A 15,513-nucleotide genomic window follows, 5' to 3' on the forward strand; every position below is an offset into this window, starting at 1 on the left:
GATGGAGCCACAGAGTGGAACACAGCCACAAAGGGTGTGGGGCTGGTCATCTGCCTGGCAAGCCCAGAGGCAGGAAAAGCAAGGCCTGTTGGATGGGAAACAGGAAGGGATTTGGCATGCTGGACCACAGGGTGGAGAGGAAAGGCCAAGTCAGAGCTGGAGGTTAAGAGCATTGTGCATGAAGAAAGCTCCTTCTAAAAAGAGCAGTAAAAATGGTTTTTAATTTGGGGAGCCACAGGATTAGTTCTGTGTGAGGAATCTCTCCAAGATGACACACAGGTCACATGAGAGAGGACGAAGACCTGAGATTAGAGAGCACGACAGGAAGAAGCTGGAGGAAAGACGGTGCATGAGGGATGGCAAACTGGGCAGAGGTTTCTCTGATGTGTCTGGCGTGGGTCCCTGGGTAGGTGGAAGATAACAGGGACCACAGCTAGCAAGCGTTAAAACCCTAATGGCTAGCAGTAATCAACTGCTTGATGAAATCAATTCAAATTTACTAACGTATTAAATTACTTAGAATGTGGGTTCATAGCCTTCAAGACCACATGCAGCCTTCACTCAAAACATGTGGCCTTGAATCCAATGGAAACATCTTTATACAAAAACAGAAATTACTCTGAGAAGTCATAGGAACTATTATTAAAATAACCTTGCACAGTTTGTACTAATCTTGAAAATTATTTTAAAAATTAAACCAGGGAAAGGATAGAAAGATTTTCTTGTTCAACTACAATTTCAGAAATAACATCATTAGCCTACAGGCAGCACGAACTTTATTCAGACTTACAAAACTGAGTATTAGCAAAGTTAGACACAGAATCCTGGGCATCCCACACCTGCATCACTTCAAAGAAAATTTATTACCAATAAGAAGGAAATAAGAAGGAAAAGTAGGGGCTGGGGATTTAGCTCAGTGGCATAAGCGCCTGCCTTGCAAGCAAGGGGGCGGTCGTGAGTTCGATCCCTGGTACCGATAAAAACCGAAAAAGACAAAAAAAAAAAAAAAAAAAAAGGAAAAGTAGACAGTAACTTAGACTTATAAGAAGTTTTTTAAATGCCTGAAAAATCTAGGAGTTAGCTTTGAATTTGTAGCTTATAAAGCCACATAATAGATGACGTTTGCTTAACCTTTGCACCAACTTAAATGAAGAGAACATTAGACAGATTCAGGTACACACCTATAATCCCAGCACTCTGGGAGGCTGAGACAGGAGGATGACATGTTTGAGCACAGCCTAGGCAAATTCAACAAATTAACAAGATCTTGTCTTAAAATAACAAAAGGATTAGGGATATAGTTCAGTGAGTTCAATCCTTAGTTCTTCAAAAAACAAACTAAAACAAAAATGTTAAAGACCATTTCCTAATTACCTGTTTTCTAACATCTGCATTTTGTTATGGGGCAGAGTACCCAAAACCTTGAATAATAATTTATATATATATATATATATTGAAGCAATTTTAATCCACCTCCAATTACAGTAAATCATTCTATAAAGATGATCTCTAAAGAATTTTTCTTGTTTACAGTATAAAAATGGGAAATAGAGGAAGTATTTTTGATATACCATTCATGGTATCATGGCTGTTAATTTGAGTTCCGTTTGTGGTAATGAAGTTAAGGAATTCATTTTAACTAAGTTATTTGGCATATTGATAATATTTTAGATGGAAACTTGGAAATATCCAAGAAACAATATCAAATACATAATGGAGAGTAATCATATATTATGCATAAGTATAGATTAGGGCTTAATAATTCATTGCCATGGCTGTGAAAAAAAATTCAGAGGAAGAGCCAGGTGAATCTCACCTCCTCCAGCTCCAAACAGCACCATAACTGTTCCATAATGTTACACCAACAGAACATTCATAAACATACGTAGCCAATATCATTAACTGTGGCAAAGGGAAAACTAAACCCACAGTCTTAAAAAAGGGATGCTCGAATTCCTTGTATGGCTAGAAAGTTGATGAAGAATACTGTACAAGCCATTCTGTGTCAGAGATTTTAAATTATATTGATGAAACAAAGGATAGACATGTAGGAATGTTTTCTAACATTAAAAGAACTGTATTGCTGCACTTACCAGAGAAGGGCAAGTTAGATGCACTTTGATGAATCAGAGCAATACTACATAAGCTGCTTTTTGTGCAATGAGAAGATTTACTTGAACCCTCTGGATATTCCTGAGAAGAAAACTTACTATTTCTCTCCTTTGTTGGTCACAGAATTTGCCATAGAATGAGCGAATCAGCAAAGTTCTGTCACCAATACATATATTGTTATTAAATACGGATCACAGGATCTTGATCCTGTATCCTCATGATAGCTTATTTATTTATTTATTTCTGTTTCTTTAATATCTCATCTTGCCCTTGACATTAAGGAGGAGGATGCTTGGAAAAATCAGCTAGCCAAATTCATCACAAATTCTAAGGCCATTAAAGCTGTTTTGTGCGATGCATATGGGTAAACTAGTTCCTAGATAGGGACTCCCAAATTGTTGATTCTATCAATTACAAAAATCAACCTTGTCTAATATAGTTAACACTGCTTGCCTCTGCTGTGAATATTTCTGGCACAGAGCACTTAATCTCACAAAGAGAGAAACAAAATAAAGGATAGATAGTGCTGTATTTTTATAAGCTAATACTATATGACATTGTAGAAGATTTAATTGATTTTCCAGTCTAACTTCTTCATAATTTTATATTATTATTGACAGAAATATTTCATTCTCATTATCTTTTATCCTAGCAATTGCTGTGTACCAAGATACTAAATTTAACACAAACAAAAACAGAGATAATGAGGTATAGTCAGAAGAGCTTTGAAGTAGGAGTTAAAGAGATCTAGTTCTCAGGGATATCTTAAATAAGAAAATATAAAATGATACACACAAAAAATAAGTATTGTCAATTACTTCTATAAACAGCAAATTGATACACTGGAAAATAATTTTTTTCCAAATTAGGTCTATCATCTTTTTATAACTTTAATGAAAAGGTTTAGGCCTACCTAAGAATATCAAAGCTATACAACTACTAGATAACCACAGAATTTATCTACAGACAGTTAATAATTGGTTATTATATAAAATTTCCCTCAACTGTTACCCTACATTCTGACTTGGTATTTTAAAGAAAGTTGAGTGTGTGGAATGACATTATGAAAGTGTTCTAGTAAATAAGTACACCAATCAAGCTGGTGCTCTATAGTTTCTTCAGTTTAACCCTACAAATGTAACTTTCAGTATGGTTTTGTGCTATGATCTACATAATACCTACGTCTCCACAATACTCACAGGCTGAAATCCTAATCCCCAAGAAGATAATATGGGGGCAGGGCCTTTGGGGAGGTGAAAAATTACGAGTACAGAGTGGTCATGAACAGCACCATAGTCTCATTAAAGAGACCACAGAGAGCTAGCCCATCTCATCTACCATATAAGGACACAGCAAGAAGATGCCATCCACATAGACAGGCCCTTACCAGGCCCTGATTGCTGGTAACTTGGATGTCTCGGCCTCTAGAAGGGTGAGAAATAAATTTTTGTCGTTTGCATCTCCTACTTTATAGAACTTTGTTGTAGCAACCCAAACAGACTAATGCACTTGGATTCAGAGCACTATCTCAGTCAAACACTGGGATGGTCTTGAAGAAAATGGCAGCCTGCAGTCATGTCTGAAGGAGTGTCATCTTTACATACTGGCAATGCTGGAGTGCTGCGCAGCACCCTGAAAACTCTCCAGCATTGATCCGTGCAGTGGTGGAAGGTTCTTCTTCATAGGTGGCAAGGAAGGGACCCCAGCTAAAGGCAGCTCTCGGTAATGCGTTGTGTCCATGAGACACAAGTAAAAGGACTCTGGTTGAGAGGAACAACACATAGGGTCATTGTCATTACACTTTCCTTTTATTCCACTGACCTTCTGTGCAGCACGCCACTGAGGGACACAGAAGGGCCTACCATCCTGAATCTTCACTGAGTTTTGTGTGTCTGAACTGCACATCGCTCAGGGGAGAAAAGAAAATGTGAGAGGGCACAGTGGCCCAAGCAGTGGCAATAATCAGCACTTACGGACGAAGCAGTTACTCCCTAACAGTAAGCAAAATGCCAAACGAAGCTCAGTACCATAAGAATGCATTGGTGTTTCTGTTTTATCCTTTTCTTTTGTTTTGATATTTTTTTTAAACCAAAGGAATTCCAGAAGTTGGTTGAAACATTAAAAGGGAAAGCTTAGATTTTTGCTGAACCCCTCCATTGCTCGCACTCCCTAGAACTCCTCACCTCCACTGGCTCCTTCATAAAGGATTAAGTATTTCATTTTAAAAAATCAGCGAAGAAGAAAATTTGTAGATCAAATAGCAAAACCAAAGTCATTACCTCCAGGGAGTCACTGTCACAGTCTCCTTCCTCTACACTTCTCCCCTTCTCCTCGGTAATTGTGTTCACCATTTCGAAAAACCTACAGTGAGAGTTGGCAGCTATTATATGTATAATAAATACACATGCGTGATAGACTCATCCTGAGTTGAAAACAACAATGGAAAATACACTTAATACACACCACCTGCCAAACATCCCGGCTTAGCTTAATCCACCTCTTACCGTACTCAGAACACTTCTATTCCCCAATGGCTGGGCAAAGAAATCTCAAACAAAGCCTGTTTTATAATAGTGTGGAGTATCTTATGTAACTTATTGAATACTTGTATCCTAAAAATGCTGGCAAAATAATCCAGTGCAGACTGTCACTCATTCACCCTTGTGACTGGGTGGCTGGCTGCTAGGGTGGCTTGCTGCTACTGTCCAGCATGGACACAGTATGATACTGGCTATCACTGGACTGGGGAAGGGTCACAATTTGAAATAAGGTTTCTACTGAATGTGTATTCTTTCACACCATCATTAATTTGAAAAATTGAAATTGAACCATTTCAGCTAGGGGTTGTCTCCATAAGCAGAGACAATTCAAAGTGACATCAGGACAAAAACTGAGAGCTAAGAGAGTCTCTACAATTTGGTAATAAACTATCAGGGTTAATGTCAAAAAAATGTAATTTTTTTTTAAAAAAAGAAAACCCAGATTGGTAGGATTTTTTAGACATTTCCAACCTAATACATCACTTAAAACAATTATAATAGATTATAGAATAATAAAGCTACACAGGGCCATACAAATGTCAAGAATGTGGTCCTGGATATCAGACCCAAGATTACCAGGACCTATATGATCTGAGAGTATCTATGTGACCTTAGGTAAACCCCTTCACTTCTCTGTGTCCTTAATTATAAAACAGGGGATATGCATGTATCTATCTCGGCTATTGTGAAGATGATTTAGATTAATATTTGTAAAGTGCTTGGCATAGTGCACTTGTAAATATTAGCTAGTGCTTTTTTGCTGAGGCTATTACTTAAAAGCATAAAAATATCTATATTCTGAATTTCCAGAATGTCTAGTATCTCTAAGTTAGGAAGTGACTTTTGGTCAATGTAATATTTGATCTTAGTTACAAAGTCCTCTACCTGAGCACTTTAATTCTGTATGTGAAGAGTCCCATGAGTATAGTATGTGGAATACTGACACGAACAAGGAAAGGCTGCCTTACATATACATTAGTGACAGACCTCTCTTTCTTCTGAGGATATTTTTCTTTAGGAACTCTTACAAAGATTTATTTCTGGAGATCACTTTAGGGCTAAGCAATATAATAACTAGAGCAAGAAAGAGATTTTCTCCCTGTGTGAAGCCTAGTCCTTGAGACAGGATGCTCACAATTTATATATGTAAAGTAAGGGAAGCACCACAAACAGGGGCTGATAATCTCACAGGAAGATCATCACTGTGATGATACCTCAGAACTTTCCTATTTTTGTACCTCATTTTCAACCACCCACCCATCCATCTATCCATCCATTCTTTCAACAAATACTCATTGAGGGACAATGAGTATTTGGTCTTCTAGGATAAAGACCTATCCTAGCCATCAGGAACAGGACAGTGAACAGAGTCTATTTTAAAGTACAGGGCCTATTTATGGAGCTCACATGCAGTGCCTACTTTCTACTTTTCCTTTCCTTCTACATAGTCAACAACAATAACAACAAAAATCCCAGGCTTGACTGGGATAACAGAATATTCTAAAGAAACCTAAATAAAGAAGATTACATGATGAATTAAAACAAAATAAAATTTAACCAAGAGGAAAAAAAGAGTAAAACAACCTTTTAAAATTCTAGTTTTAAACATAAGCTTTAAGTTCTAAGATAAAAACACATATCAGCCACTAATCCAAAACTTTTTACTAGAACATCTCTAGGTAGAATGTAACTCAACTGCATATGAGTTCAGTGTAAATTTTCAGAATTATTTTTTACAAGTCTGCCTTTCTATCAGATGGAACATGGCAGCAGCATTCACAGTATTTTTTGATCACACCTTATAAAAATATTCACAAAACAGGACTGCCAGAACTGCTCCACAGAGTGGCAAGAATGAGAAGTACAAATCCTCAAAGTTAGGGGGAGCATTTTGAGGGAGACTAAAGGTAATATGTCTTTTATTGTGATAAATTTAAATAATTTAAACACACACCACATTTTTTGATCACCCCTTTACCCAGGATGGTTAGTACAAACATATAATGCAGTCCGTGGATTTTATTGGTGTAAATCAGACCACTGGCACTTATCCCGGGCTTCTTTATGAGAAGATCCAATATAATTAGTCTGGGGATGAAGTCCAGCTACTTTCTGTGGTATGTATGTGTGCACGCACACATGTGTGTGTGTGATATGGAGTAATAAACACAGGGCTTTGTACATGAAGTGCGCTACTACTGACCTACATTTCCAGCTCCCAGGTATTACTTTTAATGTTTACTAGATGATTTTAATATTAGTAGGGTTAAGACTCGCTGTTGTAGACAATACTGAAATAATTCTTGAATTATTCAAAATAATTCAAGAATGAAAATTTTAGTGGAGTACTTTTCAAATCAGGTATAATAGTTAACCAGTAAGTCTTGGTTAATTTTTTATCCATGGAAGAATAGACTAAGAAAAAGCATATTACAGACAGCCCCACTAAAAGTTCGTTGAGTACACATTATACAACATAATAAAAAGCTCAAATAAAAAAATTTTTTGATGTAGAGATCTCACTATGCTGCTCAGACTGGCTTTAAACTCCTAGACTTAAGCAATCCTCTTGCCTCAGATTCCCAAGTAGATGGGACTACAAGTACTTACCACCCTGCCTTGGCAAGTAAAATATGTGTGCAAGTACACAGCCATGAATTCTTCACAACAGCTATATGCTCACTCATTTATTGAAAATAATGACCAAGTTTGCATAGACTTTTTCACACATAATGACAAATACGTACTTTTTACAGTGAAGTTCTGTACAGAAATAGATTTGGAAGTCATCAGAATTGTGAAGCACATAAAGAAAGCAGCATCGCTCTTCAAATTTAGAAATACTGAAACAAACAAAAAGAGCACTATTCAGAGAAATGGCAATACTTCCATGGATCTATAATGAAAAATAAATATCTTTAATGTTCAATCCTGATTACACTATCAGAGTTGTTTATAACAACACTCCCCACACCATAATGAAAAAAGTATTTACTATTCTGAGAATTGTCCTTCTAGTAATCTGTGTAGAGCAGATTGTTCTGAGGTATATTAGCCAAACAGGACCTGTCCCTTCGATGAGCACGGAAAGGGGCTCTGTCACTGTGGTACTCATCTGTCTAATGTGAGGAAAAGCACAAATCTGCAGAAATCTGTTGTCTCCTATTTCTATTCTGTTAGAATAAATCGTAGTAAACACAACTACTTTGGTTTGAAATTTGCAAGAGTTGGTTTAGCATGAGTTGCTATACAATAAGTACTTGAACACTTATGCAGGGATTCATGATTTTTTTTTAGTCTCATTCCTAATTCCCAAGGAATGGTATTTTCTGAACCAATGCCATTGTGACAACAATGTCAGAACTAAATGAAAATGAAGTAAATCAACTGACTACTTGACCTCAGTGATTCTGGACCCATGGCATCTGTAGAACAAGAAAATGTCTCAAAAGCAAAGATGGCAATCTGTGGTGGCACCTCAATAGCTGTAGAGTATTTAGAGTGACGAAGTGTGGAACAATACTTGGTTTTGATTCAGCAAATTCTTTAGTGCAGAAGATGACAAGACTCTATGATTCATATTCTGGTTTGATAACTGCCGGCTTTTGAAGTTTTATACCATATACAAAGTTGTGTTTTTATTAATACTGTTTTTTTACTGATATATATAATTACACTATGTCTGATGATATAGCCAATTCTATTGAAGATAACAAGAGACAACACAGGAACTATGGTAGAACTCCTTGTACAACGGTCTTATATGTCTTTTTCGTTTCATGTGTTTATAGGAATATGTTTTGTTTTGTCTTGCTTTGTTTTGTTTCTCCCTCTAATATAGAAAAGATAGAAAGAAATACATGTTAAGATTCATGCATGTGTAGAATCTATAAACAGTTTATGAGAACCGATCTTATGACACGTGAAGAAATGAACAGATACTTTGAAGAAAAAGAGACACTAAAATACCCAGTGCTGATCCTGGAGTGTCATAATGTGAAACCCAGCAATAGTATTATTCTTTGTTCAGAGTGATATTAGACTGCTTGGGTTTGTTTAATCTCAACATAATTGAAGATATGTATGACTGTGTGTATGTTTAAGTGTACAGGATTGATAACCATATTTCTAAGTTTTTGTTGGATAGCTGAACAGAACCGGTTGCAGTCTCACTGTTTGAATCCGCACTTTATATGCTCCACTTTAGTATCTTGAATAACTATTTGTAAGAGGATAATTTGTAATCATCAACTAGTGATTTCTTACTATTTACTTTTTTCTTTGAAAGTATGTATTATTTCTATCCGTTTTCCGTTTTGTTTAGTCTTTCTTTAAATAAAATTTTAAAAAAATTCTTTAGTGCAACAGGAAACAACATTAAGTTGACAAGCTTAGCCATGTTGTTTATGTGGAGAGTTGGCAAAGGTTTTGTGTAATGTGCCAGATAGTGAAATACTTTAGGTTTTGTAGGCCAGACCATTGAATTCTGCTGCTGGGGTATAGAGCGGGAGAAGGAGAGGGAGAGGAAGAAGGACAGCAAAATGGAGAGGGAGACAAAGAGAGGGAGACAAAGGGGGAGAAAGAGAGAAAAGGAGAGAGAGCAAGAGAATGCCTGACTGGCTCGTGTCTTAGTCATTTTCGTACCCGCAGCAGAACAAGACTCAACATTTGGCAAACACCTGGTGTTCAGTAAATGCCATCGCCGAGGCAGGCAAGTTCTGAGGTGATGCAACACATGCACTGATGACCTAGTTGGATTTTGTTCCGCAGTCTGTCATCTCGACTTTATGGAAGAGGAAGCAAGGAAAAGAGAGCTTCCTTTGAAACCACACACTAGAATTCCAGTTTGGCAAAACACAAACCACCAATAACCAGATGGAAGCATGGTGTGTATATATCCCAAATCAGAATGACTGCTATGTAGGTTTGTCATGTCTACTTAAAGATTAATTCATTGGAAAATGGAGCTGATAAAAAGAAGTTTACATGTGCTATTCTGAATGTAGTGCTTAAAAATGAAGCAATAAATGAATGCTCTGCTAGTGGCTGGTTTAAGAATTAAATATTAAAAGAGTAAAGCTTTATTTGAGAAGATATTGATTGGAAAAATATATGAGTCAGTCTATAACCTTGCTGGTTTCTTTTCATATCATTCCTCAGGTAAAAGGTAGTTCTAGCAAGAATACTGAAATTACTGGTGAGTCACACTCTGTTACCGGTTCATGCTCTAACAAAGCCAGTCACTACTATTACAAAACCAACAGGATATTACATAACTGGCCTGCAGAAATCTGTTGTCTCCCATTTCTATTATGTTAGGAGAAAGCGTAGTAAACACAACTACTTTGGTTTGAAATTTGCAAGAGCTGGTTTAGCATGAGCTGCTATAGAATAAGTACTTGAACACTTATGCAGGGACTCTTGATGTTTGTTTAGAGTCTCATTCCTAATTCCCAAGAAATGGCATTTTCTGAGCCACTGGCATGGTGACAACAATGTCAGAACTAAACTGAAGTAAACTATTGTGCCCTCAAGAATACTGCACTGAGTGGCCTTAGGAAAGGGTTTTTTCCCCCCATCACCTCATGCCATACAACACAGCACAGCACAATACAACCTTGCAGATGGCCTATGTGCTTCAGACCCATTCAGGGGAAGGTTAGTTCCCAGCACACCAAAATGATAGAAACCGTCCTACAATATAAAAACGGTTCAGTCTACTAGAAGGAACGTCCATGTAACTTTGTTTTATCTATATCTTCATTCTGGTCCACAGCTCATCTTTCCCCCAGAATCATCATATTTTAGGTAGGTGACAAACACAGAGTCAGTGTGACCAGCATTGGTGTCTTGAGGCAAATCTTCAAAACCGAGACAATTTGGGTGTTTCCAGCAATAGAAAGATTCTTGAAAATTTTTGTACTTTTAAATCATGAACAAAAGTCCTATTCAGGCTAAGAATATCCCAGAACAATGTCTTCTAGGTAAACAAAATGTACCAAAAAGAAACTTACCTCACTCCTCTGACAGAGGAAGCACTAAAATTCCACTCATGTATACCTTTCTAGAACAAAGAAGAGCAGCAATAACTAAAAACATTCAGTCATCCAAATGGAAAATAATATCACAAAATAATATTATTTTTAAAAATACACCAAATTATTTTTTTTAGTGCATAATTCTTCACGAGCAAATTATCTGGTAGAAGTTGCCATTTAGTCATAAGTCACAAGAGTGATTTTTACTTAATAATTTCTATTCATCAATAACATAGCTTTTAAAAGAGCCAGGGGAAATTAGTCACATTGAATTCTAATGCCTGATTTCTAGAAATAACTATTGTGTATTAATTTTTTGAGTAAAAAATTCCAGTGGTTAAGGTAATCTAATTATCACAGTCAAGTAATATTTCTTTTCTGAGAAAGAAAAATATTATTTTGCATAAAATTTCTGCAAAATTTTAAAGGTAGTTCCTTCTGAATTCTGGTTAGGTAAAAATTTCCAACTAAACTGGTGGGTCTATTTCTTCAGAATTTAGTAGAGTAAGTATGTGTGTAAGGTGGATACTTACAGTGTCCACCTTAGCTATAGGTGTGGTCACCTATTTTACTCAAAATTCAATATATTGAGAAAGTCGGAACATAAAAACTTTGATTACCATATGATATATATAGGTGACTAGCAGGTTTCAAATTTAAAAAGTGGGAATCATATTTTGAGTTTATTAATAAGGCTGTTCCATTTATTATCAAATTCATATATCCTTTAAATAAATTACAATCATATTCCTTATAAAAATGACTGATGATTTAAAATTAATAGCCTAAATGAGTTTATACAAATAGTTGATATGTATGTCTATAACTAATAAGTGTCCTACAGTGCTAAATTCACACTGAAATTCAACTCTGTGAATGTAAAATAATGGAAAACAAACTCTTATCCACGACTGCCAGAAGGCTAAGGTCTTGGCTTGGCTAGTGAAATGAGGACTCAAATTTTGTGGCATTGAGGTGGCCCAGAACTCCCTCTTGGCCAAAGCAACTCACCAAGCCACAAATTACATCCATTGCCCCTAGTTCTTCACTAGGGCCACCCAACTTAAAATAAAAATAGGTTTTCTGAACCCAATGTAGATTTACTGAAAAACTCATTTCAGTGAACATTAGTCAAGCCACAAGGCTGCAACCTGAATTAGCACGGAGCAAACTGTGTTGAACATAAAGTCCAAAGAGGGAAGACAAACACCACAGAAAGGCGCTCATGGAACATGGCTCTCCTAACTAGCGTGCAGAGGGAGGTAAATTAGAATAGCAGCCTGCAGCCACAACTAGTAATGTGGAAAGTTGCTTCTAAATCCTGCTCGCCTCAGGTGAACTTTTAAACACACACTTAAGCCAGGAGCTGTAGCAGGCACACAGTGCTGGCTTTTCCTGCAACTGAGCTGTTTCTCAAGGCCACGTGTAGGAAAAGGAGGAGGGCACTGAGCACAGAGCCGCTGGGCAGTGTGCTAACGAGACACTGAACAGCAACCAGCAAACACTGACAAGATAGCACTGGTAAGTTGATCTTCCCTCAGCCCTGTTCTGGAAGCAGTAAAGGAGAGATTTCCCAGATTGATTGGAATGGTTTTGCAGGAAAGGAGTATAGCAATTCTAGAATTGTAGGTTTCTAAAGGCTGCCAAGGAATGTTCCATTTTAATGCTGTCAATCAAGCCAAGGGCCTCCAGTGGAGTGATCCGCAAGAGAAGCCCTCACACCCCACCTATCCTGTCAGTGGGACTCACCACAGGGAGGTGCTGGTGAGTTACACAAGCAACCCAGGAGCTACGGCTCTAGGGACTGTCTAGGTTTTCAAAGGCAAGGCCTGAACAGGGGTCCTAATTAGCCCCAGCAGACCCAAAACAATGTTCACCCTAATCCTACCAGCATAAGCACCACTTCCTAGGAATCTGCCAGTCAGAACACTTCAGTCAGGACAATTACACAAACTGGGAGCTAACACACAGTTAGGGTGGCAGAAATTACACGGCAGTGGGCACTCTTGGTGCCTTAGGCAATGGCTATTCTCTTTTTCTCCTTTGCTAACAAAAAATGAATTTTGTTAAGATTTAGGTAGGATGGGGAAATTGATTAATTTAAATTGGCCATAGTAAGTTCCTTTCCCTTGCTGGCCATTGGTTTAGGCATGGCCACATAATAACATCTTTCGGTATGCAGGAGAGGGCCTAATCCACTCTGGGTTACTAATTCCTCCTTTTGTTTTATTTGCAGTGCTGAGGATTGAAGCCAGTGGGATTCCCTTGTTATTTAAGCTACTTTAGTTGGGAGTTTTGGAATCTGGGATAACATGCACCCCTCACACATTTCCTGCGTCTTTTTCAAGAGGCACCAGCTGGAGCTGCAGTGGGAAGGAAGGTAAACTTTGTGCACCACTGGGTCTCTGTTACCTTCTTGAGATGCTTGAGATACTATCAGATAGCCCAAGAATGCAAGCACTTCAAGTCTAAAAGGAAGGAGAATCTAAATATCAACCCACTAAACCATCTTACAAATAACTTCTCTTCTTTGGTCTACATTTTTCTTTCATTATATTCTTTCATTATATTCACTTTCTTCAAGTATTGACTGATTTTGAGCAGCATATCTAAGGGAGAACCGTAAAAAACTGAGACTCAATTAATTTTACCACTGAATGTAAAGTAGTTCTTTTAAGTTTTTTAATTAATGAGTTTCATTTTGGCAGACTCGTACATTCAAGTAGTTCTAAAGTACCTGAGAGTAGTTATATAATGTATTTAAAGTTTTGAAAAATTGACTTAGTATATACTAAGAAGAAGTACATACTAAGTCATAAAACTGTCCCATCTTTTTGAGGAAAAATACTCAGGGAGTAAGGAAATAAATAGGATAAGTAGAAAGCAACATTTTTTGTTCTACTTTTTAAACAAAAATTAACGTTCTATATAGAAACCAATCCATCTCCCATTTAACGTAAGACCTATTAAGCTATTGGTTATCTGCTACTTGAATGTAGTTTTACAGTCATTTTAAACTAACATGGTAATAATAAAGTTTTCCTATTTTTATTACTTGTTTTTCTCTCCTACTTTACCACATCCATTTAAAAAAAATAGAGAAAGCAAGAATGGTAACAAACACACTATGGACAGAATGAGGGTGTGCCCTGAGATCAACATAAAATCAAAATGGAAACTAAGTTACACATGCTTAAATTTATGAACAAGGAGAATTTTTAATATGAAGTTACAGGGAATGGAAATAATGCACAAATATTTCTTTTTGATCAGAAAGTGGTATAAATGGAAGCTGGATGATTCAAGGTCTAAATCTGTAATCTTTCATAATATACTAATTAATATCTTATTTCTTAACGTATTATACCTATAATTGTCACCAAGCACAGGAAAATCAACATAAGGTTCACTTCACTGAATGAAGAACCTCCAGGAAGAAGCAAACAGTAACAACTGGCTGGAAATCACGCTCATTTTCCAAAAAATCTCTAGTTTATTCTGTTCTTTTTCTGCCTTCCAAATTCTACTGGCTTTCCACTCATTCCCTGGGTCTTGCTAATCACTAATTCCTTAGCCCTGTTCTGTATCCAAGTGTCCTTGGATAACCTTGCTCTTTCCAATTAAGCCTGTGAAAATCTCTCCCAGTCTTGCTCCCTTCTCATAATTCATGCCTAACTTGTCTTAGTTTTTATAATTTCAATTTTATGATCACTAAACTTGACCTTGTGAGAACTTGTCTTCAAATACTTTAAAACAATGCACTTCAATATTAATAACACACACACACACACACACATATATATATATATATATATATATATATATATATTCTCAATTTTGTCTCTGGATGATTCTACTTAGAATCATGACATCAGTTCCAACTAAACAAGTCCAAAATTAAATTCCATATGATTCCTCTACAACCCAGATTTCCCTTCTAACTACCCTACCAGTGTTATCAAGGCAATCAAAATATGAGTCACTTTGCATTTATTTCTTTTCTTTAGATCTTCATTCTAATCTGTGATTAAATCATACATTTTTTTTCCTAAACTGTCTTTCCCTTTGTGGTCAAAATCATATTATTCCAGTCTGAGGTATCTACCTGTCCCAAGGTCTCTACCTGTCCCAAGTGTCAGTGCAAAAGTCTTCTCTCTGAGCCTTCAGAGTACAATTCTGAACTCTAATATCAAGGCCAGATAAATATTACAGCCATAACAGCAACCACTATTGAATACCCATTCTGTGCTTTTTAGACCTGAGCTACACGATTTACAATAATTAGCCTGTCTAATCTTCACCACAATTCTGTCATACACTATGCTCTTTTTACATTTATGGAAGCAACAGTGCATGGCGCAGGTCACAAAGCAAGCAAGAGATAACATCAGTCTTCACTCCTATGCAGTTTGATGCTGATCCTGTGTTCTTTACTATGCTCTTCTGTCTTCATTCCTCTTCCTCTGAAATTCACATACCAAGAGGCCACATGGTCTTCTCCATAAACCAACACAATCCCAAAGTCCACACAAGTCAAACAATACTGATGGACAGTAGCATTAATGTTAACAGTTATCTTGGATATAGCACAATGTGCTGGGAGGTCTTATTAGAGATGCTTATTGGAAATACTTATTAGAAGTGTTACCTGTAGGGTGGTAGCCAATGACTTCTATCAAAGTCTTTATCACTTTACTGAGAAAGTACGTTAAATGTCACTCTTATGACAGTATGCTGTACAAATTATTTAAGGAAGTTTTCTATTATGAATAAGCTAATTGTATGAGTGATTTTAAGTGTTTGTATTTATGATTGGCACTCAA

The 15,513-nt window shown here is 36.8% G+C and overlaps 1 protein-coding gene across 4 annotated transcripts in view; it reads right to left on the reverse strand.

Annotated features, from left to right (window-relative positions):
• Map3k5 (mitogen-activated protein kinase kinase kinase 5) overlaps positions 1-15,513 on the reverse strand; it is a 202,445-nt gene that overhangs the window by 65,940 nt on the left and 120,992 nt on the right. For all 4 annotated transcript variants that reach the window (XM_003468505.5, XM_063232996.1, XM_063232998.1 and 1 more), the window contains exons 12-14: positions 10,667-10,716; positions 7,400-7,495; positions 4,392-4,473 (exon numbers count right to left, since the gene is read on the reverse strand). In XM_003468505.5, coding sequence (XP_003468553.4) covers positions 4,392-4,473; positions 7,400-7,495; positions 10,667-10,716 — 228 coding nt within the window. The remainder of the gene's footprint in view (positions 1-4,391; positions 4,474-7,399; positions 7,496-10,666; positions 10,717-15,513) is intronic.

This window comes from Cavia porcellus, unplaced genomic scaffold (genome assembly GCF_034190915.1).
Source record: "Cavia porcellus strain 051 isolate PalLab524CR breed Dunkin Hartley unplaced genomic scaffold, mCavPor4.1 scaffold_22, whole genome shotgun sequence".
Taxonomy (NCBI): Eukaryota; Metazoa; Chordata; class Mammalia; order Rodentia; family Caviidae; genus Cavia; species Cavia porcellus.